At 36.2% G+C, this 25,620-nt stretch overlaps 1 protein-coding gene across 4 annotated transcripts in view; it reads left to right on the forward strand.

Moving 5' to 3' along the window:
- The first annotated feature begins 4,255 nt into the window (after positions 1–4,255).
- DPY19L3 (dpy-19 like C-mannosyltransferase 3) overlaps positions 4,256–25,620 on the forward strand; it is a 37,862-nt gene continuing 16,497 nt past the window's right edge. Inside the window, exons 1-15 of one of the 4 annotated variants that reach the window (XM_074913026.1) lie at positions 4,256–4,461; positions 5,957–6,099; positions 7,589–7,722; positions 13,956–14,046; positions 14,880–15,001; positions 15,201–15,346; positions 17,012–17,135; positions 17,906–18,040; positions 19,743–19,874; positions 20,886–20,987; positions 21,752–21,825; positions 22,078–22,236; positions 23,708–23,830; positions 24,181–24,292; positions 24,847–24,903. In XM_074913026.1, coding sequence (XP_074769127.1) covers positions 5,997–6,099; positions 7,589–7,722; positions 13,956–14,046; positions 14,880–15,001; positions 15,201–15,346; positions 17,012–17,135; positions 17,906–18,040; positions 19,743–19,874; positions 20,886–20,987; positions 21,752–21,825; positions 22,078–22,236; positions 23,708–23,830; positions 24,181–24,292; positions 24,847–24,903 — 1,614 coding nt within the window. In that variant the 5' untranslated portion in view covers positions 4,256–4,461; positions 5,957–5,996. Of the gene's footprint in view, positions 4,462–4,650; positions 5,022–5,956; positions 6,100–7,588; positions 7,723–13,955; positions 14,047–14,879; positions 15,002–15,200; positions 15,347–17,011; positions 17,136–17,905; positions 18,041–19,742; positions 19,875–20,885; positions 20,988–21,751; positions 21,826–22,077; positions 22,237–23,707; positions 23,831–24,180; positions 24,293–24,846; positions 24,904–25,620 lie in introns of those variants that run through there. The other 3 variants (XM_074913027.1, XM_074913028.1, XM_074913029.1) reach the window with 3 other exon arrangements.

Below are 25,620 nucleotides of genomic sequence, written 5' to 3' on the forward strand. Positions count from 1 at the left end.
TATGATACTATCAAATTAAAATACTTGTAAGCCTGCATGCAGTTATGATGGGACAGTGCTGAAGTACAGAACTGCACTTTCAAAATTCATAATGAACCTAGTGGGAGTGTTTTTCCCTAATTTAAATGGAATGAAAGCTTTACACAGCTTTTTTCAGGTAAGTGATTGACTCTTACTTCTTACTTACCATCACATAAGCTAGAACATATCTTGCAACCTGATTTTAAATGTACAGCATATTTTTTGGCCTTTCTGGAGCTTTTCTCCCCGTATTTTTCAGAAAAAAAGAAAAATCTTAATGCTGTTGCTGACCAAGGAGTTTAAAAAGAAAGTAACGCCAGAGTACCCATTGCTGGTGTTATCATGGTTTACACTCATATGAACAGGCTACCTTTTTTCCTTTTGTTTATTGTTATGGCCCTGAGCCAATTAAGTTGAAGTAAAAAAAAGCTGGAATTACAAATAGGTTTAGATGCAATGCTACAGAACACAGTGTTGTGCAGCTTTTTTCACATTTTCTCTAATGCAAAACCTGGGGGAAAAGTCTCTGTAGTGGGATGAGGCATTCAGGTATTACCCTATTCACTGGACTAAAATACCTTTACTGACTTCAGCTTAATAAAGTGGAAGAGCCTCATCAGAAGTTACTTCATCCCATAAATAACCTGGTGGTGTGTGATCCAACTGGTATTCCAAGACACCTTATCTGCTGTGAAGCACAGGTCTTTCCAGACACCAGCCCTCCTCACTAGTGCTGGCCAGCCCAGAGGGAGGCTGCTGCTCCCAGGAGAAAGGGCACCGTACTTGCTCATGAACATTGCCGCTGTTGCAGAACTGGGACTGGACACAGAGCTTGTTGGGCTAGAGCTGCACTGACCTAACGTTTGATGATTATAACACTCCTGGGAATTAAGAGAAATTGAGTTAGAGCCCTGCCACACATCAGTGGGATTTGAATCACTCTGTCCTGTATCTTTGGCAAGTATTTATGGTCAGAATTATTGCAGAAAAGTTAATACATCATGCCACTGTTCTTTTTTTGCATTGTCTTCTACACGTATTTGGAAAAGAGCTGTCACACTGAGCCACTCATGAAGTGAAACGCCATTAATACTGACTTGACTCAGCTAGGTAAACAACTCAGAATTGGTAAAATTAAGATGCTTTTGCCCCAAAAACTTCAGGCACCTTACAAACTTCAAAAGTTGAAAAAACATTGCAGGTTTAGACTCCAAATTTACGTAGGCAGAACTTGAGTCCTGCGTTTCTAGTTCACAGTACTCTACAGTATTGAATGTGACAATCCAAGAGAGCACAAATGTAAATAGTATATATTGAATTTAAAGTTTAATTTGATTTCTTATATACTATAGTTTATAGATGTTTAACATTTGTTGGGATTATGGGTTACTTGATACTAATGTTAGGATTTTGCTACCATACGATCTAGTTGGAACACTGAGGAACAAGAATATCAACTAATATCATTTTGCTGCTTGGCAAGTATAAAGCCGGCATTACAGTATTATAAAAATAATACAGTATTACTGATTGGTATAGTTTGATATATTTTAATTTACATTTTATAATACAATTTTCAGACATTAATACCAATCCTGAAGTTCTTTAGTTTTTCTGTATATTCACAACTTGAAACATTGAATCTCATTATCAATGGACATGCTGCCCAACAAATAACTGTTTCAGTGAGAATATGTTGAATATCTCCCAGGTGTAGCTCTCTCCTGACATAGGATTTTTTTCTTTTTACACTTACATTGCTCTAGTTCCTGGTAAAAAGAGGCAGTAAAGAATGCCTCTTGAAAGTGTATTACTTTCCAGCTACTACTGTATTTCAGGTGTTGTCCCTAGAATATTAGGCAAAACAGCATCAGATTCATCTTTTCTGAGATCAGAGGATCAGGGCAGAGGGTTTTTCTCCCACCCCATTTTTTTTTCTAGTGCTCTACCAAAACACTTAGTGCAACAGGAAATATGATTTGTTAAAACACATAGAATTAGGGAAAGAAATGTATTTTTTATTTTTCCTCCTGTCTAATCTTTTGCTATGTGAAACTTGAACAATAGGCATTAATATTTCAAAATTATAGCTATAGCTGGATTAGTTATTCTAAAATGACTTATGGATAAGTTACTCTTAGATACATTAGCCATTATGTAAGGCTATCTAATGTTTTTCTATTACACAAACTGTTTTCAGTCCAAATAATGCTATTTCACAGTCTAGACTGCATTGGTAGTTTATGAATGTCAGTGGAGTTCGTACTGCTGGAAATCTGCAGTCATTTCCACAAGATGGAAAACTTCTTCAACTGACTATATTAATTTATTTATCCCATACAGATACATTCATACATGCAGTGTCATAAAACACAATAGAGTTAAGATGACTGTAACTCCCCCTCTTCTTAGTACTACAGCCTGTTGGCAACTACACTACACAGCCTGTCACTTAGTTCAAGATAACATCTACCCAAGTTTGAGTTCTAGAGAGAACAGGCTTTTAGTGGTCCTAAATTTATTGGACATGCATAATTACTGGATGTCTAAAGCTCTTAAATGATTATGTTTTCTCAACCATTTTTGCAACTTCTTGTTCTGTGTAATTTTACTTTGCACTGGACTCTTTACAGGTGGTGGATAAGCAGAACTTCCCCTGTAAGAAACGGCTTCCATAGCATTCACTTTCTTAGAAATTTAAGTACATTATCTGACCTCCTTTACAGAAAAACATACACACACTCAAGATACTTTTTCCTTTATTCACACTGTAAAATCACTGTATGATCTGTATACAATGTTAACAAACATCTGACATGTATGATGCGGCAATGATGCTATTAGTGATAAAAATAAGGTACATCTAATGCCCATTGTAAAGCCCATAATTCTTCAGTTTCCGTATTCTTAAACATTGCCCACAAATGTACCATCTGCCTTATTGCTCAAAAAATTGAAAGTATGGCTAGTCTGTTTGTTGCAAATTGACTTATAGTATAAATTTTTAACTATTTGGAGAGCTTAATCAGAAGAGAAAATCATTCTGTTTGTTCTAAAAAATAGCTGTAAAACATAAGTGTGCAAAGACAGGTACTGAAAAATTTCTTGATTTCTAATGTCAATGGCTTCGACTCTGAATTACCAGGATGATTACTAGTTACACAGTTTGCCCAACATCTCTGAGCATGTTTACTATGAATTTAATGCCACTTTTTGCTCAGAACACCAACTTTGCCAATGAACCAAGGTTGTAGAATGGAGGAAAAAAAAAAAAAGTATTGCTGGACTAGTAAAATAGCAATGAAAGAATCAACTTCCTGAAGAAGTGAACTCTGTCTCCACCTGTTTCACAGAATTTGTATGGATTATTGGGAAATCTGCTTTCTATAATAGGATCTTGGTGTCACTATGTTAATAAAGGCTTTATGGGGATTTTTTTTTTCTGTGATAACTATATAAACTATCTTTAAAGACACGGCAAATAAAATTTACAATAAAGAATTATTGTAAGGGTAGGTTGTAGCCGTTAAGTAGAAAAAAGTCTGGTATTGCCATTATCTTTCTGCTACAGTTGCATGTTTGTGCTGCTGTTGATCAAGAAATACAACGGAGCTTATAATGAACTGAATACAAAATACACCGCTACTGCTTAAGATTCTTATTTAAATTACAGAAACACATATACCTGGAACCACATTCTTTGGAAAAACAAACAACCAAAACACACTACAAATAAGTTCTACGTCACTATTAAAAAAAAAAAAAAAAAAAAAAAAAAAAAAAACAAACAAACAACAGAAGACCACTCCAGTTTGAGTCCAGCGGGTCGGCACGACGCGGAGCGGCGGCGGCTCGGGCCGGGGGGGGCCGGGCGGGCCTCTCACCGCCCCCAGCCGCACTGACCGCATTTGGGCGGCCCGCGGAGCCCCCCGGCCCGGCCCGGCCCGGCGCCTGCCCGCCTTTTCAACTTTAAACTACTTAAAACCCTTTCGGGGCGGGGAGGGACGAGTTTGAGCCGGGGGCGGCTTTGCCGGTCTCCGCTTTCCCAGACCACCTCGGCCCCGCCGCGCTTCCCCTCCGCAGCGCCCGGGAGCAGCGGGGGGAAGCCGGACGCGCCCGCCAGGTCCCCCCCCCGGCCCCAGGCGGGTTCCGCCCCACCCGCTGCCCGTCCCCGGTCCTCAGCCCGCCCCCTCCCCACAGCCCGCAGCTCCTCCCCGCCCGGGCCTCCCCCGTCCGGCCGCCGCCTGCCCACCGGCGCGGCCCGGCTGCCGCAGCCCCGCCGCTCCGCCTGACAGGGGCGAACAAAAGGCGCCGCGCCCGCCCCCACCCCCGCCCCTTTCCCTCCTCGCGGCGGGGCCCGGGCGGTTCCGCGCAGGCAGCGCCGGCAGGGGAAGCCGCCGCCCCGCCGCAGCGAACCCGCGGCCCTCGGAGCGCCGGCAGGTATCGGCCCCGCCTGGGGGGATGCGGCGGGGAGGGGGAGGAGACGGGCGGGCGGCGGAGCTGCCGCCGAGCAAGGCCGCGCCGGGCCGGGCCGGGCAGGCCGCAGCGAGCCGCGCCGCTGGCGGCGGGAAGGCGGTGCTGTGCGGAGCGGCCCGCGGGGCCCGCCCCGGCCGCCGGGGGAGCCGCGGCCCCGGGGCCAGCCCTCCTGCCTCCGCTCCGCGCCCGTGCCCAGCCCCTGGGGCCGCTTCCCTCTCCGCCCTCCGCCGCCCTCTCGCCTGCCCGCCGCGCTGCCCCGGCGGCCTCGCCCCGGGACCCCCCCCCACCGCGATCCCTCCCCGCCGTGTCGCCCGGGCCCGGTTGCAGCCGCAGAGCCCGCCCCGCCCCGCCGCCCCAGGCCTCGCCTCACCTCGGGCGGCTGTGGGGACGGAGGCGGGACTCTCCCTTCCCGGCGCCCTGTCGAGGCTCTCCCCGCGTGTGCCGGCCGAAAGCGCTCCCTTGGCCACCCGGCTGTGAGGAAAGCGGTGCAGGGAAGGAGCGTGGTTATGATGACTCTCTTGCCGGTATTAATTAATTATTAATTTTCTACAAACCAGCTATTTCAAAACAACTTCGATCTCTGCTCACATAGTTCCCTCAATGTGTTTCCCCAGGCACGCGGGAAAGAGGAAGCTCATCCAGTGCAAAAGCTTTCAAACAAAGTTGCGCAGTTGAGGCGTTTCTTCGAGCATTACCAGTCACTTACACCAGTGGTTACACACATATTGGTGTTTGTGCTTTGGGAATGGCAGCAGATTTTTGCGTTCGGGATGGGACACCATTGATTTTTGAATGTGGGACGGCAGGTTGAAGCAGTTTTATGTATGGACCGTGCTCACAGAGCAGAGAGCGCCTGGGAATTGACAGGGGAAGGACTAACTGTTCATTGTCTTCTTTGTAATTTTCTCAAATTTTATGGTACTTTAAAGCATCATGGATTTTTTTAATGCTGTGTCTAGTTTTTTATAGCAGGTGTTCTCTGGCATCATTTTTTGTATCTTTTTGGCCCCCTCTTTTGGGATTTCCTGAAAGCCAAGATTTAAACGAGTTACTTCCTAATTTAGGTACCTAACTAAAATACCATAAAAGGACTAATTTTTCAGTGAAGTGCTTATACTTTATTAAAGAACTGGAGCTTGGTGTGCATTTTGAGTCAAGGGCCAAAGGTGAGGGCAGTCAAAATAATGAATCATTCCAATAACCAGACAAGAGTATGTAAAATTGTGAAGTTAAGTCTATACAAATTTAAAATAATGTTTTCTATACTTTCATTTGCAACTCTGAGTTATTTTTTTTTTTTTAAATCTTGTATTTTTTTAAGATACGCTTCAACTACAGTATAGTGCTGTAAGTCACAGTCTCTATTGACAGTAAAATATGGTTCTGTTTTCAGATATTTCATACAGTATTAAGTGAATGTTTCAGTAGGAAGATGCATTGCTTGTATGTGCCCATTTAGGAGTCAGACTGAAGAATAATGAATTAAAGTGACTGACATCATGACAACCGTAAGACAGAGAAGGGTCGGAAAAGGCACAGAAGTAGCTGAAGATCAGCCTTCAGAGGAGAAGAATGCAAAGCCTGATGGGAGAATTCTGACTGGTGAGTAAATGAAAAGGATTGTATCATTATGGCTTTTTAGTATTGTTTAGCTTTTGGTACCTACCCTAAGCACAGGTTAGAACTAGGTATGTACCAAATAAATTTTTATACTTGAATATCAATCACCAAAATTAATTGGGTAAGACAAAGGGTATGCAGATTACTGCATGTCAATCTCATCTCTAATTTAAAATCCTAATATAAGTTGGTGAGAACTTTTTTTTCAATTTAGTATCAGTGACACACTATCAGATTTCATATAGCTGTTGTAGGTTCTTGAACAAATCCCATTTCAAATCATTGGTAACATAAAAGGATTGGAAGATCTCTGAGTTGTAGTTAAATATAAGCAGGCTGCACAGGAAATCTGAATTTAACTGCAAACCCTTAGGTTTTGACTATAGGACAGACTAGCCAGGTAAACTTAAGAGAGACATTAAGTGTCTTAATTTGAGGATCTGTTTAATGAAATACTGACAACATTTTGCTTGGAATTGTATCTTCAGAGTTGGCAAAGTCTGTTGGGTTTGGTTTTTTTAGTTAACTTATTTTAAGGGATGTTTTGATCTAATTTCCAAATGTTTCTATATTTTGGGTAGATGAAAGTTACATTGTTGTTTCCACACAAGTGCACTTAGGCTAAGTACAAAATGCGAAAGTGATTATAATTCTCATCTAGACCAGCCCTCAGTTTCATTGAATTGTGTAATTGGTACCCATTATGTAGATGTCACACACAGTATAAAAGAGCCATTTCAGCAATATAATTCCAGATTACTAAAACCTATATTAAGCCTTATATCAACATTTAAAAAAAAAAAAAACAACCAACCCCAAATTAAACCAGGTACATAATTGTATAATAAATTGATTGAACCACCTAGAAATGTAACCTTTCTTTCCCATTGTTCCATCTATTATAATCTTACTCTGATATCAACAGGAGGTTATCTTCAAGTGAAAGCATGACACCATTATCAAAGGCTGCTTTGGCCACTGTTCAGTCTCTTTGTGGGTATTTAGTGAGACTTCTGAACCTTCAGTGGTGTTTTTTTACAAAACCCAAGCAACTCCCAAAAATACAGGCAGCAGTTTTAAGAGCTTGAAGACGACTTTAGTTTCTTTCTTTGTGATCTAATAGTCATCCTGTATTGCCTTAATTAAAAAGGATGCCATGGAGGATATTCCAATTATTTACAAATTGAATTTTTATCTAGGTTTGTATAGGATCGTGGTGTTCTTAAACCATAACTACATTTTAGCAATTAAGGCACACCTTATTTCACTTTGCATGTAAATAAAACACTGAGCGTTTGCTATGTGAGAAAATAAAACCCACATCTCCATAAAGATCTCTTAAAACCAAGTGTCCTATTACCTGTAGAATGTAAACTGTACTAGCACAGGCAATGTGTAAATAAGTTTCCAAAATTCATTTAAGCTGAATTATGTGTTTCACAATTACAGAGCAAAATATTTTTCTTTCAAGATCATACAGGTGGAAAGCTGTGGAACATACTCTCAATAACTATTGGTGGAATTGTTGCCATCTCCCTTGGACTTCTTACTTCTGTTTATGTTGCAACACTGCATGAAAATGACCTGTGGTTTTCCAATATTAAGGTAACAGTCATTTTCATAGTTTCATCAGTGCTTTCATAAAGCATTAACATGAATGTTAGTTGAAAATTCATTTATGTATTTGTCTTGTAACTTGCTCACAAACATGGAATAATTTTTTTTTGTAATGTATTTTTCAAAAAGCTGTGCTTCTCTTCGCACCGCTTTTATGATCATTTCTATAAATACCTGTCCCCAGTTCTTCTCTAAAAGCATTGCTGCTGCTTGAGTTGTAGCTATGGCTCTTCTAGAATAGAATTTCAACAGTCTACTATGTGTTGCTCTATAATCATCTTTGTTTTATCCAAAGCAATCCAAAACCAAACAAAAAACTGTTAAACAATATGCAAAGTCCTGGCATACAGTTCTTTAAATTTATTTACACTGTGATCTTGTAATACAGTTTAGGCACAGTCACTTACTATTCAATACTAATTTTATGTATTATAACATAATACACAGTTACTAATGTTATCCTAAATGTACAAACCTCAAAACATATTTCAGACATTCATCAATGTAAAACCAACATTTACACTGTAGGAGAATTTTCATTGCCAAGATCCAGGACTGACTAGTTTTTTTCCTAGAGTCATTGTATGGGACAATAATATAGCTGTACATATACCTAAATTTAACCAGAAAAGAGAAACAGGTGAGTCATTTTCCTTTTAGATGCCTAAAATTAACTCTATTAGGTCTATGTATGACGTTAGTCAAAGAGTATGTATATTTAATTGGAATACTTGAATTGCAATATGTCTTTCCTATACTACACGTTTTTTCTGTCCAAGAAACATTTACGTATCTGTAATAAAAGTAGTTGGCATTTACTGAAACAATTGCTGTTGTATTATACATATAGTAATGTTTTGTACTCACTGTCTTCTTCTTTTGAATATATATAGATTGTATATATATTGAAGGGACACTTTAGGTTTGCCTTTTCCTTCCAGAAGCAAGTACTGATTTAGTTCCACAAGTATTGTATATATTGAAGTACAAACAGGCATGGACTTGTGGCAGTGTATTAATGTAACGGATACAGCATTTTTATTCTTTTGAACTGATACAGACACAGAGGTCACTGAGAGAAGCAAGTCTGTAGTTGCAATTAAGTTGTCCTCCAATGGATAATTATTTTGATAATTATTGTTCTCATTTTAAGTACACTAGAATGCCATTAGATATCAAAACTGAAATAAAACCCTCTAGATACTTTTAGTCTGGATTATGTTGTCTCTGTAGCTCTCATTTCATCTTGTGTTGATATAACTAGTAACATTGGAACATGAGCAATTTCAGCCAATTTGATGGAAAGGTTCTAAAAAGCATTAAGTTCATCTACCAGCAGGTTAAAGGAGAAAGATGCAGATACTCTCTGATCTCACATTATACCTTCTTCAGTAAGATGTTAACTCCACCAGAGAATGCATGTGGCTACAGTGCTAATTTTAAACTGATAAAGCCAGGGAAAGCTTTAATGAGATTTCACATATTATTAGAGATAAAATAACCAGTTGTAACACAGAGCCAAAAGTGATCAGGCTTTGTACATACTCCTGCTTTTCGGAGCTATGTGTTCAGTGAGTGTATACTGTTTGTGTTTTGCATGTACACACTCAACTGTTGTTTCCAAGGATATCTTCCCAAATAGAAGACTATAGCTCTAACTCAATTGATCAGACAAATGAAATTTATTTTGTAAACACGTCCCAAGTGAGAGTCAAAGGTACTTTTAAAGATTTGTTTTCAAATTATTTATTACAGCTTGAGACCAAACAGGTAGTATCTGCTGCAGTTTATATGCAAATACAAAGATGGTCAAATTTTCTGCAGTTGTCTGCCAAGTCAGAATCTGAGTGTGCTTTCACATTGATTAATACAAAGCTTTCTAAGGTTTTACTGTTAAATATAGTCTCGACTTACACTATTATATAGTATACTATACTTGGACTATACTAAAACATTGTGTTTCATTAACCCCCATGCATGTGAAACAGTAGTGCATCACTGCTCTGAAACATAGAAAATAAGCTCTAAATCAGTTACATTTCCATACATTTTAAATGAGTAATTTCACTTACTCTGAATTGGGTGTAAACAGGACAAATTTGGGGACTTTGTTGCTGAACTCTGATATAAAAATTATGTAACATACTATCCCCCTGATTTTTTTTTTTTCCTTTCTTCCAATAAGCTACAGTTGGTTAGATGGTAAGAATTCATACACAAAAGGGTATGTGTGGCTACTAAATTAATATAGTGAGATGTAATGGGATACTTGTTTTATCATTTTTTTCTTTTACATGAAGCTTTAAATACATCAGTAGAAGGTCTGCAGTGTTTATCTGACACTTTTGCACTAACCTGGACAGAGGTTTTATATATACCAGTTACATACAAGAGGTGAATTTTTTGTTCTGAAGACCCCATTCACATATGGACATCATGATTGTTTAGTTACAAAATTGTGCAGTTTGCCAATTGTATTCAACCCTAAAAATTTAAAGTAAAAAGAGTTCATTATGCAAAATCATGATTCTTAACTTCTGAGTAATTGACATCACAACTTGCACATACACTGCTAGTGATTATCCTTCTGTAATTGCAATTCATAGAAAACCAGTTCAGTTTTGGGTGTCTTCCAGCAATGGTTTACCCAACTAGAAAAAACTGTTTTGTGGTTGTTACACCATTTTATTGTTTTGACTATGGCTTTAAACAGTGCATTTCTTTCAGCTGCTGCAGTATGTGTGAATCTTGTTCTTATTCACTAATAAATATGCCTGCTATTATAAATTTACCATGGTTATTGGACAAAGATGTAATATAGTTTCCTTATCAGAAAAACTCAAAATGCAGATCTTAAGGAGTAGTTTATGCTATGAAAGAGGTACATTATGGGTATTCTTTTTATTCCAAGATCTCCTGAAAAAACTACAAAAAAAAAAAAAAGAGGATGCAGAATACACCTAGTCAGAAGCTGTGTTTGTGTACACATCCAGCAGAGATCACAGAAGGTTATTATTACTTATCTTGACCAAACAATTTTGAATAAAAAAGTTTGAATCCCTTCTCATGTGCATTAAAACAACAAAGATTCCTGTTTATGATGGTGACAGACAAAACAGATTTCTTAACCAAAAATCCTTTCTCAGTTTTCTGGAAACTAATTCACACTACACATAAAATGGCTAGTCCATTTTCAGTAATTTTCAATAATAGTTTTGTGACTGCTCCTCACATACAGTATCTTTTGGGAACAGGATTTACTATGAGAATAACAAAATGGGGAGCAGGGGGAGAGTTGCATCACCTCTTCTGTCAGCTGTTGTATTGCTTGTTCAAATGCACTCCGAAAAAACCTGGAATGAGCCAAGGCCACATAGTGAACTAATACTGTAACATAAACAGGTAAAATCCCTTTGGAGTAAGCATTTAGACTACTATTACTGCATTTGCCTTTAACAAAATTGCTACTTGAAAGCAGTCTGCAATAAAATACAAAATTTTAAATCTTTTAGACATACAGGATAAGAATCGTGGGATTCCTTCTCTGAAGTGCTTGTATTTTCCCTTTTTACATTTTGAATATAAAAGAAAGATGTGAAGAAGTGGGGAAAGGGGCAGCCAGCTAATTAGAACTCTAAAAAATGAACATGTAAGCCATAAAGAGAAGGAGGGCAGTCCAGTGCTTTAGTGGTACTTTTCTGAAGAAGTACCTGTTCAGAGGTTATCAGTACGTTCACTCCAGATCAAAAGTCTAATCTTAGTAGGAACCATGCCATTCTAACAGATGTGCAGGAGGTTAACCAGCCAAGAGACCATGTACAAGGATTAAATACGTTTTCTGAAGGCATGATTCACAACTGATAGCAGCTGTCTCTACTGTTTCCACTTGTATGGTTGAGGCTATTTCCAAATCTTTCTGGTCTTAAATTGAACAACTAAAAAATATTTTCAGTTACACAAACTGTGCTTTAGCTTTGTCAAAAAAGAAAAGTAATTGGAGCTTTGCTTATGCTTTTTTTAAAAAAAAAACCCAGACTTTCTTTGCTTGCTCAGTGTTCTGAATGACCTGGTTAAGGATTTTGAAGAAACATAAGCCTTAGAATTTTGCACTCTCCTTGAGAGGAAATGTCCTTTGTATTTTGTTTTGAATGCTTATTATTAGGATACAGTTGCTTAAATTGAAATCATATGCAACTCTATATATACATAATCATGGAGGATAGTGTTTTTTATTTTCCCATGAAACAGTGGTAACTTCTTTATATTCAATTTGTGAGTATTTAACACAGAAAGATAAACATGTGCTCTTTTAATGCTTACCCATAAGTCTGTATGTTTTTATTGACATGGAATACTAGGAAAAGTATAAACTGCTGTAGAACTGGAAAAAGTATTGTGAGTGAATAAAACAGATGTTATCTTAGCATGAAACAGATGTAAAACTCACTAGTGTTTGTCTCATAAAGTATAGCATTTGGTTGAATACAGCTGGTGCCAGGATTACAAATTAATCATGTTTGAATGCATTTTTGCTAATTAGATCCCCCTCTGTGACTACTCTCTCCCCCTTAATAAATTCCAAATGTTAACATTCCTTTTTTTTTTTTTTTTTTGATGAGCACTTAGAATCAGCCACATTTTGGTATTAGAAAACTTTTCAGTAGTGATGAATTAGAAACTAGAGCTTGTTCAAAATCCAGCATTCTCATTTTTCTAAATGTGTGGCTTTTAGTATTTAGTGCCAATGTCAGTTTCTTCTGATGGTATTATAATGATTTGTATATTGTAGAGCAGCTGGAGAGTTTAATTGTGAACTTACATTGAATCAGATGCGGTTTTATCTGTTGATTTTTCTCAGACCAGAACTAATATTGGTTTAGTTTGTCAACAGTTGACTTCAATAAAACACATGTTTTGAGATAAGATTCTATACTGGGCACTAGAGGAGGGAGGAACATGATTTTTTATCTAGCTTTATGTTAGCTCTGAAATAGTATTGATTCTGTTCCAGCAAGAGAGATGGGACTGTATAAGATGAAAATCTTGGGATTCTATGCAAGGATTCATTAACCAGATTGGCATTCATAAAAAATCTCAGAAAACAGTAACATTCTGTTATTTTAGTAATGTTCTTCTGTAAAGAAAGTTGAATTAATAAGATTATCTATAGAAATCTCACTTAAATTTCTTAATGACTTGCTTATACCACATACAGGAACCTCACTGGATTTTCAAATCTGGATAGAAATCTTTTCTAACTTAGTGCTTATCAGAGATACTTGCTGAGATGTTTTTATATAAACTACTAAAATGATGACTAATAATAAAACAATTTCGTATAAGATGCCTGTTACTTCTTTTCAGATTGGTTGTTCATGCAGTCTCACTTTGTCTAAATGTGGTTGCCCAAGGCTCTGAATTTGTTAACTTAATTAGGTCTTCACAACTAATGAGTTAACAAAAGGAGGTGAATTCCAAAGCAAAGACCCTGTTCTGAGAGCCTTTTTCTCTAGGAGAGCTTTCCTATCTCACTAGACTCCACCTGCTGCGATACCAGTCTAGAAAGAGGCATAGTTTGAAGTGTACCTAGTTTAAATAATTTGAATATTTTAAAATTAAAAATAAAACCAGTTTTACCTACACCTAAAACCAAGTAAAGAATCACCTTTCCTTTAACCTATAATTTAAGTATGAGAGTGGGAACAGCTGGCTTCCTGCAAGAAACAGCATTTAACAAGTGGGCAGCAGCATAGCCTGCCAGCTGAAATCTCAGTGGCCTTGTGTTGCAGTCCCAGCTATAGCACACTGAGTTAAGTGAGCTTTAAGGTGGCAAAGCCATGGAACACTATGGGAAATCTACAGCAGGAAGAAAAGGTTAAATGCATGGAGCAAGCATATGCGGTTTTGAAGTCCAGCTGTTGGCCACTGCACCTATCTAATTTTACAAAAAAATAGTAAAAGATAAAAAATATTTCCAAATGACATGCACGTTTCCCTAGTTAACTGAGGCATTGACACATCAGCCATTTGCCTTTCACCCTAATTTGTCCATTTACTTTACCTTTATTTGAACTAAGTTGCGTAGAATGTGCAAACCCGAAGACTCCAACCACTGTATATGTCAATTCCCCTGACACAGCAAGAATTTGAGTTGAAGCCAGCTTCATATGATTGTGAAAAGCACATGGAAAATGAATTTACTATTGAACTTTCACTCGCAGGAAGTCGAAAGAGAAATTTCATTCAGAACCGAATGTGGACTTTATTATTCCTACTACAAACAGATGATTCAGGCTGCTTCCATCCAGCAAGGTATTGTAAACTGTAAAGTAAGTTTTACTGTGTGTTGCCAGCAGACTATTTTTGATATTTTTTCAAATATAGTTGAGAACAAGGAATACCTTAACTGTGAAAGATAGTGTAACAATTGTACTGGAGACAGATTTATTCTGTTCATATGTCTGTTATGAACATAAAGTTCACAATGATACAGTGCTGTCCGTGCCACACCGTCACATTCTGATGAAGGCAATCATTTTGTGGGACAACTTCCGTATCTGTTAAAGTTTCAGCCTTGCTGGTTTATTCAGTATATTACTTTCATTTTTATTCTCTGGTGTAACTTGAATTATGAGCTATTTGTGGGAAGGGACATTTTTTTTGCTGTATGCGTGGACAGTAAGTGACACTATGAGCAGCTTCCAAGAAAATGATTGTATGATGGGGTTTTCTGTGACAGTCTAATGTTTTCTAGATACTTAAATGTTGCTCCCCAACAATTTTGCTTATACTGCACATTTGTCAATATTAACATCACCTGTGTTCAAAGTAGTGACAAGAAGGGTTCTCAAGCTCCAGTAGGTACCACAGATTCTGTGCTAGGAATGTAGGTGTAAAAATAAACGTTTTATACATTACTAAATATATAATACTTGAGTTAGCACTCTGAGCCACATTCAGAGCAGGGGAACTGAAGCCTCAGAAGGTCTGTTGATTCAGAGTTAATGTAGTCTGAATCCTTGACTCAAAGTTTGCAGGTTTTGATGAGACATCCTAAAATACCTTTGAAAAAGTTATTCACTGTTCAAATGAAGATGGAGGGGGAAAATGACAATCTCCTATTTCAATTTCTCTTTATCATTAAGGTTTACATGGTTTAGTATATGACAATAAAACTGAATCTGTGAGGACAATTAACATACTTGAAAGAATGAATGTTTACCAGGAGGTGTTTCTCAGCATTCTGTATAGGATTCTTCCAATTCAGGTAGGCATTTATTTATGGCTTTAGATTGTAAGTGCATTATGAAGATTGCGCAGTGAATCATAGCTCCCCTTTTTAGTTATTTTCTAATTAGAAATATTCCTGATACCTTTTTAATTTGTAAAAGCAAGCCTAATTCATATTAAGTATAATCCCCCCCCCAAGTGTTTTATGTCAACATCAGTATTCTTGTGTTTTACAGCAATACCTAGAGCCCGTTTATTTTTATATCTACACTTTGTTTGGACTTCAGGCAGTTTATGTCATTGCTCTGTATGTAACAAGCTGGCTTCTTAGTGGAACATGGCTTTCAGGGTTGTTGGCAGCTTGCTGGTATATTACAAACAGGTAAGTGGGATTAAACATTCAATGCTTCTAAAATTGTACCTCATGTCAAAAGGTAAAGCATTAAACCTTCAAATACATGATTACTTGGGAAAAAAAAAAAAAAATACAAAACAACAAAAAAAACCCCAACCTCGAGATTAGCCAGAAAGTGGCCAGAAAGTGTTTAAATAATACAAAATAATTAGAAAATAATCAGAAGTGAGCTGAAACTGTAGTCTGTCTGTAGAAGTTTGAGTAGGAAAGATTGGCTTAATTTGGTCTCTGAAAGTGGACTACATCTTCCAGATGTGTCTGGATCTCCAGATGATGTACCCTGTCTTCTCCAGCCTAGGATCCCTTAGATGTTAAAGACACCTGCATATATGCTCTTCAGTTGTCTCCTCAGTGCCCCACACCCAACCTTCAGGGATTCCTTCAACAACCTAAGATCATCAGAAGTTCAGCTTCTCTGTTCCCTTATTCCTGTAGACATCTCCTGCACTAAGGCTCAGAGAAAAAAGACGGTAATTGAGCTGTTCTAGTGCTTTATCACTTGAAGAATTCTCAATTGGGAGAGAAAAATATAAAAACTGGCTTTAGGCCAGCAGTAATCTGCTGGTATGAAGCTAAGACTGGTGACACAGCCTGTTACCTGTTACTTAATCAAGAAAATATAAGTACAATGTCAGTTCTATCAGAACTGTTAATCAGCAGCTGTAAGAAGTTTATCTGCAAACATGTCCATTAGAGAATAAGTAAAACATTTATTTCTCCTATGATGAGAGTAATTTTAAAAATACATGTAATGCGCACTAGTTCATACGTTTATTTCATATTTTCCATTTACAGAATACTTGGAGCAGATTTGTTTTGTCTGTCTTTCTAATAATTCATGAACAATGGAACCTTGTTGTCCTTTATGCAAATAGAATAAGTACATGGAATTGATTTGGATAAAGACTTTCTGTCCAGATGAAGTACAACTGAGGCTACTGAGTAACTCCATTTTAGAAGTTCTTTTCATCCAGCTAAGCATGTCTCAGATGTGTTGCTTACATTCCTTTTTTAGCATTTTCTCTACACAAGAAAAAAAGGAATTGTTTTTTGGTTTTAACTTGTAATTCAGGTTTTGTAAATGACTGTCCTTTGAGGAACTTTTACTAACTTCTGTCACATACTGTTATTTTAGAACGTTCAAAAAATGACCAGAAGTTCCTAACCAGTTTAGTGGTATTCACATCCAATGCACTGGGATCATAGTGAAGAAATTGAGACCTATTTATTCTTGCATGTGCTTTTTGCAAACCAAAAAATGAAGTAAAATTACCTGTGGCACTGGAAACTCCACATGCTGAATTTGGGGAGTGTTTTTGGTTTAGGGTTTGGTCATTTTTAAATTACCCAAGCTGTGCTTTGTAAGTAAGATTTAATCCATAGTATCAGTTTTTAACAGTAAGTGAAGCTAAAGTGCAAAATTCAAGGTACAGATTCAATGGATGACTTGCAGAACCTTCATAATGATGTTTTTTCAGAGCCAGGCATGTTGAAGGAACTAGAGTGTAGAGCCTCTATTATAATCAATAAGTAGTTAAAATACCACAAAGCTGCCTGTCATTGCAACCTCTCTGTCACCAAACTGATGTTTTATTTGTTTTAAATTTATGAAACTACATTTGTTTTGTACAGAATAGATACTACAAGAGTAGAATTCACCATTCCTTTAAGAGAGAACTGGGCACTGCCATTCTTTGCTGTTCAGATAGCAGCCATCACATACCTACTCAGAACTCATTTACAGCCTGTTCAAGAAGTGAGTATTTCTAATAAGTATGACACAGTAAAAACAGTATCAGAAAACTGTCTGTAAAACTGAGGAGAAAATACTTAATAAGTGTTTATGGCAGTAGATATATATGCACACAAATCCCTTATAGTGTTGAAAACGTTAATCAGATAAGCCTTCTGTTAATTTAAATGTAGTTGAAATACAAAGGAATACATGTGCTGAGCACTGAAAAAAGAAGTTAAGCTCTAAAGAGTACAAGACAACAGTCCTGTGTATTTAAGAAAACATAAGAGACTAACACAAAGTGCAGGAGAAGAGCTTGTAAAGTACAAGGATTAAAGATTTTTCTTTTGATTTCATTTGCTTTACAAATATAGGAGGTTGCCCTGATCTGCAAGAATAAAAGCAAATTGGTAATACAGTTTCTTTGACAAACAGTTCTTAAGTTATTACTTCTCAATTTGTTCAAATAACTGCTATTTATACCGTAGTAAAACACATACTGCATGATAATCTGTGGGCTGAAACTATTTGAGATCTCACCATTTTTATCATTACAATGGTAAAATGTAGGCATAAACGCAAGAAACTGTAACTCAGAAATGGCTCTATTATCCTCCAGCAGTTATTGCAGTTAGAGAACTCATATTAATGTTTTTAAAATGAATTTTAAATTTAAAAAATTTAAGGTGTTTTTATTGGAGGTTTTGGGGAGGGTTTTTTTGGTTTGTTTTTTTTTTTTTTTTAATGAAGGAAACTATAAAGTTAAATAAAACTTCCTTCCCTCCTTCCAGAGATTGACACTTATAGCTGTATTCATATCAACGTTTCTCTTTAGCCTGACTTGGCAATTTAATCAGTTTATGATGCTGATACAAGCATTGGCATTATTCATACTAGACTGCTTTGACATGCTTCCCACAGCAAAGGTAAGATCATGTTTGGAAATAACAAAACTTTTTTCTTTTCTATCATAAAACTAACAATTTTTAAGGTATTTTACTAACCAGTGGCCTGGATGCCCAAAGTAATACAGATTATATGTTGTGCTGCTTTGTGCTTTTAAGTAATCTCAGTGTATATACTGCAAGTGTAAAAATGAATACTCAGAACATCATTTCTGATTATTTTTCAGCTGATTCTATTTCATGTAATTCACTTCTATTGTTTAATTTTTTTTCTAGTTTTGTTTAGACACAGCTATGTTTTGATGCTATCAAGGCATTGCTTTTAAACACCATTGTAACAGTTGATCTAATACCACAGCTTAAGTATGTCCTCTGGAAGTCGCCAGAAAAAGCAAAAAACATAGCACAAGAAATGTTTGCCTGAGCTGAAGTCATAACAATGTATGAATTTCGCCTCAAGTACTGTGCGCCCTTGTTTGAAAGTTAGGTGTAGGCACTGTACCCAAAAGAAGAGGAAGAAGATAGACCCCATTGCTTAACAGAAGCAGTTAACTGTTGTACCTTGAAATTCACAGCAAAACAACAACATTGTCACTGCTATGGTGCTGACCTGAATGAATCAAAAAGTAAAACCAACTGTTACTAAGGAGAAAAGGGATCATTTGCAGTCAGTTTTAGGAAATAGAAATATACTGTAGAAGATTAAAACTGTCTTTGATTTTAATGTCACTGTGGAATCCTACTGAGATGATTTTAGCCCTTGGAAAAGCTTACATTACGTGAAAAGGGTTCTAATGTACTTTAAGGAAAGTTACAGTAGGATGAAGATTAATTCATGTTAATGTCATTTTAAATTTGAAGCAGACCTGAATATTAGTGATTGCATTAATTTAACTGAAAACTAGTATGGTGACTGCATATCAAAGTAAGTGTGGTTTATTTAACAGTTTCTAAACTCTTCATTATATCTGCAAATGTAAGCTGAAGTAGAGATTAATGTGACTAATCAGCTACCCTGGCAAATTACCAGCTTCATCCTGAATTATACCAAAATGGACTTACTGTACCACTCTTACTCCATATTAATTTTTTAAAAACTGCTACTTAAAACTCTTGAAGTGTGTTGGACCATTTGATACTGACTTAAACCACTGCTGTAATACAAGACTAAACTCAAGATCTTTGTGTCAGGTAAAATTTATGTTTCAGTACCACTGTATAAGAAAATCAGCTGGTTTTTAGTGTTTGCATTCAGTTGAACATTTGTAATAGTTTCACATAGCTCAGAAAGTTCTAGCTAAACTACTAACGTAGTTAATCAGCTAATGTTTGATTGCTGAACTGCACTTAGACATAACTCCAGTCATAAAGACATTTTAGAGGCTACAAAACCACTTCTTTGACTAGAGAAAATAGAAAACATCTCCCAAATATTAATAATTAATAATTAGCAATTAATAATTTTCCTCACTTTGCAATTGGTTAGTCCATCTACTTTATTATAGCATCAGGCTTTCCTAGGTATAAAATAGGTATAAAATGTTAACCTAACTAGTTCAGGACATAAACATAGAAAGGATATAGTAATGGCTCTAAGTGTAATGATTTAGTGCAAGATGATTTTATAAAAATGATTGATGTTGAAATAAATCATAAAACATTCAAAGAAAAACAGCTATGACTGTAAAGCTTTGTAGGCATAAAAATCTCATTATTGTTACAGGTTACGTGGCTCTATATCATTCAGATTTCTGGATTACTGCTAGTCTGTGTCCTACAGTTCTTTAATTCTATGATTCTTGGATCATTACTTATAAGTTTTAATGCTTCTGTCCTGATAGCAAGAACAATCCAGGTAGGTACCAAAATGTTTTTGTAGTACTAAATGATGTGATATATAGAGATAAATGAGTCATTTATATGCATTATAATCTGAAATTACTAATCAGAGGAATTACTATAGCTAAAGCAACAAAAACACTGCATGATCAAATAATGAATTCAATTACACTAACTACCCCAGCATATCCAAGTACATCAAACACCATAATTCTGTGATTGCTATTAACATTTATGATTGTACAAGCTGCAGTTTGAATCCTGCAAAAGATTACATAAGTGGACTTTACACCTCTTTCAGCAGGATGTGTCTCGGATTTATGGATGTGCCTCCAACAAAATATTCTGTGAGAACTAGGCACATGTCAAATTCAGTTTACTGAAGTCTATTGTTTCTTTCAAAGATTAGAATTTTTTCCTGTATTTACAGTTCTCTTTCTTCTGACCTTTTAAAATCAGGACTGTGTTTTTTATAGTTAGATAATGTCTGCACCTGTTTCAAGTTGCCTGAACCATTCTCAGATATGAAGCTTTGAACTGGAAAATTGCTCAAAATCCCATCAACTGACAGAGCCAGAAGACACCTTTGCCACATTGAGGTGGAATGTCTAATGAACAGATATTTTAAAAGGCACACAATATTATTGAAATGAGGGGAATTTTGGAACACAACCACAATTACACTGAGTGCCGGCAGTTGTATAAATATAATGGGGCCACCCCCAAAGGAAGGCTGTTTGCCTAGTTACAAAACTCTGCCGGGTCAATACTCTGGCAGTTTTTATGCTACTGTCCTACTGGACAGTTTTGTGGAAGAAATGTATCTTTATTCTGGATACTTAGTAATATGTACGTTGTTGCTTACATGAACCTAAACCAAATTTGAACCTGATCAGGCCTAGCAGATAAGCAATTTTAAATAGTCTGCATAGCTTTTGTTCCAAATATATACAAATGTACTGAAATACTAATATTTTGTTCCAAAGACATACAAAAAAGTACTGAAATACTAATATTTTCTTTGTAGAAAAACCTAAAAAAGGGTGGCTTGCTTAATAGGCTTGGGAAACTTATTCTCCATGTACTATTAGTTTTGTGCTTGACTCTTCTAATAAATAAATTCATCAAGGTAAGCAAAGAATTTTTAATATAGAAACTTAGAAAATGTATTGTTAAAAGCTACAGTTATCATTAAATTAAAAACTGCAATGAGATTTCACTGCATTTCAGAGACTGCATTTTAGAAATGAAAGATCATTTTACTAATCTTTTTGGTACATAGATTTTAAAACATACTCTTAAAACTTCATAAATTAACAGGAATAATCAAATATGAATTTGTAACTTGAAGCTCACTTGAAATTTTATAACAAGTGTAGATTTATACTGCATTCTGACTGTGAGGCACTTGCAAAGTTTTTCATTGAATTTACTTTTTAATGAATACTTGTTATAAAAACGTTGTAGAACATACAATACTTCTAGTTGCTTCTTGTGCACAGATATCTGCAGACATTAGTGACAGCAGCATGTTTTCTGCTTTTGAGTTTTAGTCTCTTCAAGAGATCTATATCAACAGATTAAAATTTATTACACGTGGAAATTAAAAATACCACAGTAAGATATGATAAGTCATTGAAATAAAAAATACAGCTAAAACAAACTTGTCCTGGGTAATCTTTATCTGTAAGTAAGAAACTAATAGATATTCTAACAAGTAACTTGCCCTTTGGACCACAGAAGCATAATTACAAACTGAATGCTTATTTGGTTGCAGAGCACCCTATCTCAGTAAGCCTTTGTTGCTTCACAGTTTCATTTAAATGATGAAAAAACTGTTTACTGTGTGAAGCTTGGTTTTTAAAATATAATTTCCTTTTTCCCCCTTCGTAGAAAATTCTTAATCTTGAGTCAGATGAACATATATTCAAATTCCTGAAAGCAAAATTTGGATTTGGGGCCACAAGGTATGATTTAGCTGCACTTTTACTTTTTTTTTTTTTTTTAATGACCTCAATAATTGAAGCCTGATCGTTGTTCTCATTTAAAATCTTGGTGATAAATCATGTATTTTTACCTCATGTTTAAGTCATACAGTTTCCTTCATAATAATCTGCACGACTGTGGCTTTATAATTGCATGGAAAAAAGAAAACTGTGGTCCTTTTTGACGTCAAGTTATGAAATACATGATGACAAGGATTATTCTTTTTTCTTCAGAGATTTTGATGCTAACCTGTATCTTTGCGAAGAAGCTTTTGGTTTACTACCATTAAATACTTTTTCAAGACTCTCGGATACATTACTTTTTTACGTCTATGTATTTGTTCTCTTCCTTATGACAGTAGCAGCTGTAATTGTTGCCTTTCGGAACCTCAGGTAAAGTATGTTTTAAAAATAATTCACATTTTTATCAATTTTTTCTTCTTCAACAGGCTGAGGAACTGACAGTTGAATACAGCAGCATACAGTATCACTTTCCACAGGTACTAAGGACATATAATAGAGAGATCAGGCAAAATAAGTAACTTCCTATTAAAGCTAAAAATATAAAGGATGTAATGAGACTAAACAAAGAAACATTCTTCCCTAGATTCCTTCAAACTCTTTTATTTGCTGTTTAAGTTCTGCACTATGTGTTCTTTGGTTGAGTTTTTCTGGGGTGGGGGAAGCAGGGGAAGGGTGTCTTTATAGAAAACAATGTTAGTTTCTCTAGTTCATCACATTTTCCCTGTGCAGAGCACTTCCAATCAAAATTTCCCTGGTGGTATCCTCAAACTGTCCAGAAATGAGGTAGGATAGTCTGTTCTGAATTTCCTGTGATCTGCGTGAAGAAGCAGGAGTGGTAGACCAACTGTGCATCGCTGCTGCCAGTTCCTGTAGCTAATCTGTAGGATTTGGAGGAGGTTACAGGACACTAGAAGAAAATTAGTACTGAACTGCTGTTGGAAATAAAAGTAAATGGTTCATTATAGACCTCTTGGTTTTACATTTACAGCCTGGGCAAAAGTCAGAAGGGATGATATAAAACTTGATTAAGCAAAAATACAAGGAGTGTCACATAACTAATGCCACTCATCATAGATTTTATGTAAAACAGGATAAACAGGAGAGAAAGGAAAGGAGGGGGAAGGGATATGAGACATTCTGATTCTGAAACTGTTATGATAATTGTGAAATCACAGTCATCTGTAAGGCATTTTGGTACTATTCAACCAGCCTCTTAAAAAACTTCCTGCATCAGTCGATCTTAAAAACAAACAAAAGAATCTGCAGCTCTTATTTTCTGTAATCCCAAACATTACCCTAATTGTTAAAACTGCCTAATTATCTCAATTATCACCCACCCAAAAAAACAGAAAAACCCCACATATTTAAGCAGCTTCTGTTTTTGCAATCAGCCCTCTACATTCACAGGACCAGCCACATCACGCGATAACCAGTCCTTTCAACACCTTTGCTATAAATGTACTTCCAGTCTGTGGCTTTAGTAGCATCCAGACATACCAGCACAGCCCCACACAGCACAGTTAAATTCTTCACTCTCATCAAAAACCCTGTGAACCCTGTGGGAGTAGCTGCTTCAAGCAATAAACCAAGCATGCTTTTCTGTAAACAATTTTATCATTCTAAAACAGCTCATTTAAACCCATTGCATTTCCAGAAAACCTGATGCTGCATCAAGTTGGTGCTATCAGTCTTAATTATATCATAGATATAATAGAAGATTGTGGACTGATAGCAGTAGTATCTCTCTTTAGTCTCAGAAGAATTAAATGCTTTTTAAAATGGAGACAACTATATGAAATGTGTTACAGAACTTAATATTTTATTTCTTCTGTTTAATTAGTGGTTCAAATCAAGTCCAGTTCATGGAAAAAATTGAAGAATGCACAGTAACACTGAAGCCTGATACTGCTTACAACTTAATTCACACAGTTCTTTTTGGATGTCTGGCATTAAGCACAATGAGGTATTTTTTTTTTAATTCTATTTAATTTTCTATTTAATTCTACTAAAGGCTTTTTTAGACAACTGAGTATATGTTAGTAAGAGTGGATAGGATCATGACCCTTCTTTCTTTCCCTGATGTATACTGAAGCATTTCCCCAAATACTGCCAATAAGAATGTTTGGAAATTTGGGAGCAGAGGTGTTCTCAAGAGACCTAACAAAGTGCAAAGTCAATCTTTTGCTCAGTTACTTCACAGTCCTGAAAGTCCAAAAATGCTGTGTTCAGAAGTTCTCTTGACATAAATGCTGTCGTCGACACTGCTTAGCAGAGCTCCAGATGACCACCAAAACCTTGTCTGTATTCTTCCAGAATGAAGTACCTCTGGACATCCCACATGTGTGTATTTGCATCATTTGGCCTGTGCAGTACAGAAGTCTGGAAACTTATCCTGAAGTGTATTCATCTCTACACATCACAGAGGGTTAGCACTATAATTACAGCATTTCATGAAGTTTGGTTTTGCTCCATGTCTAAACCAAATCAAGACTCAGAATTATAAGACATCTGAAATTAATAGTGTGTAGTTCTCTTAAACTGGATATCTCTGAATTATATTTATATAAGTTTAGTAAGTAAAACGTATTTTCTAGGGGTTTGTTTATTAAACAATTCCATTTGAATACACTAGATGGCAATATAGATGCGGCTATGAAAAATAACCACAATTTTACTAAAAAAAGTCTTAGTCACCGTATTAAGAAATCATCATTGGACGGAGAAGACCTGTACAGTCTTAAGATACTGAATGATACAGTGTTTTCCACTTTGTCAAATACAGATTTAAAAATATAGATACAAATCCATCATTTGTGATGGGTCTGTAACGGGTTTTATTTGAAAACAAAATCAGAATATGGTCTTGATTCATGTAAATTCTGCCACATGATAAATATGTCAGATATCAATACATTAAAAAGTCTATGCAAATGAATGTATCATCAGAATAACTTTTTTTTTTTTTGCTATTTCTCTTAGACACATGTCATTAAGTATTCTATGACAATAATTACATTATTATACATTTCATATAAGGTAAGAATTTATTTTCTCAATGTTTTGGCATTTTTTAGTTTCATAGAATTTTGCTTTTTCTCACAAAGAGATGCTGGTTCCTAAATAATTACATACAAGATTTGTAGCTGAATTTTAAAAATTGGGATAGACTACTTGAAGTGCAAGTACCTTTATGTATATGAAATTGTATGTAAAGGATCAGTTGGGCTTATTTGATCCAAATTATCAATACAGTTGTTCATAGATACAAGTGCTTGTCTGTATGTTTAAGTTATCAGTGTTATTTAAATGCATAATTTTGTGGAAATACAAGTTGTCTGTGTTGGTTTTAACTAAGTTGCAGATAAGATGCAGATTGTTTAACTGTGTAACAATTCATTGTAGGAGCAGAAATAATCATAGTGTTCTATACTGCTGTACCTCCTGTCATATATGTACAGAATGGTTAAACTAGTCCAGTACTTTATTTTATCTTTAGTCTGTCCCAGAAACAAATTATTGTTATGGTCAAATGTTTAAATTGTAAGTACAGAAAACATATTTGAAATACCAGCATGTACAAGATTATTAGTCTGTCATAGCAGTGAGATTTAGAATATTAATTTAAATGGGTATAGCATTGTTTTAATCTGTATTGACAAAGACAAAATATTCAGATGCTACTTTGATGGAGAAGTTATTTCTGCAATACCTACTGTGACATGAGCATATTTCTGTTAAATAATTACCTTCAGA

The sequence above is a fragment of the Athene noctua genome, chromosome 9, assembly GCF_965140245.1.
Source record: "Athene noctua chromosome 9, bAthNoc1.hap1.1, whole genome shotgun sequence".
NCBI lineage: Eukaryota > Metazoa > Chordata > Aves > Strigiformes > Strigidae > Athene > Athene noctua.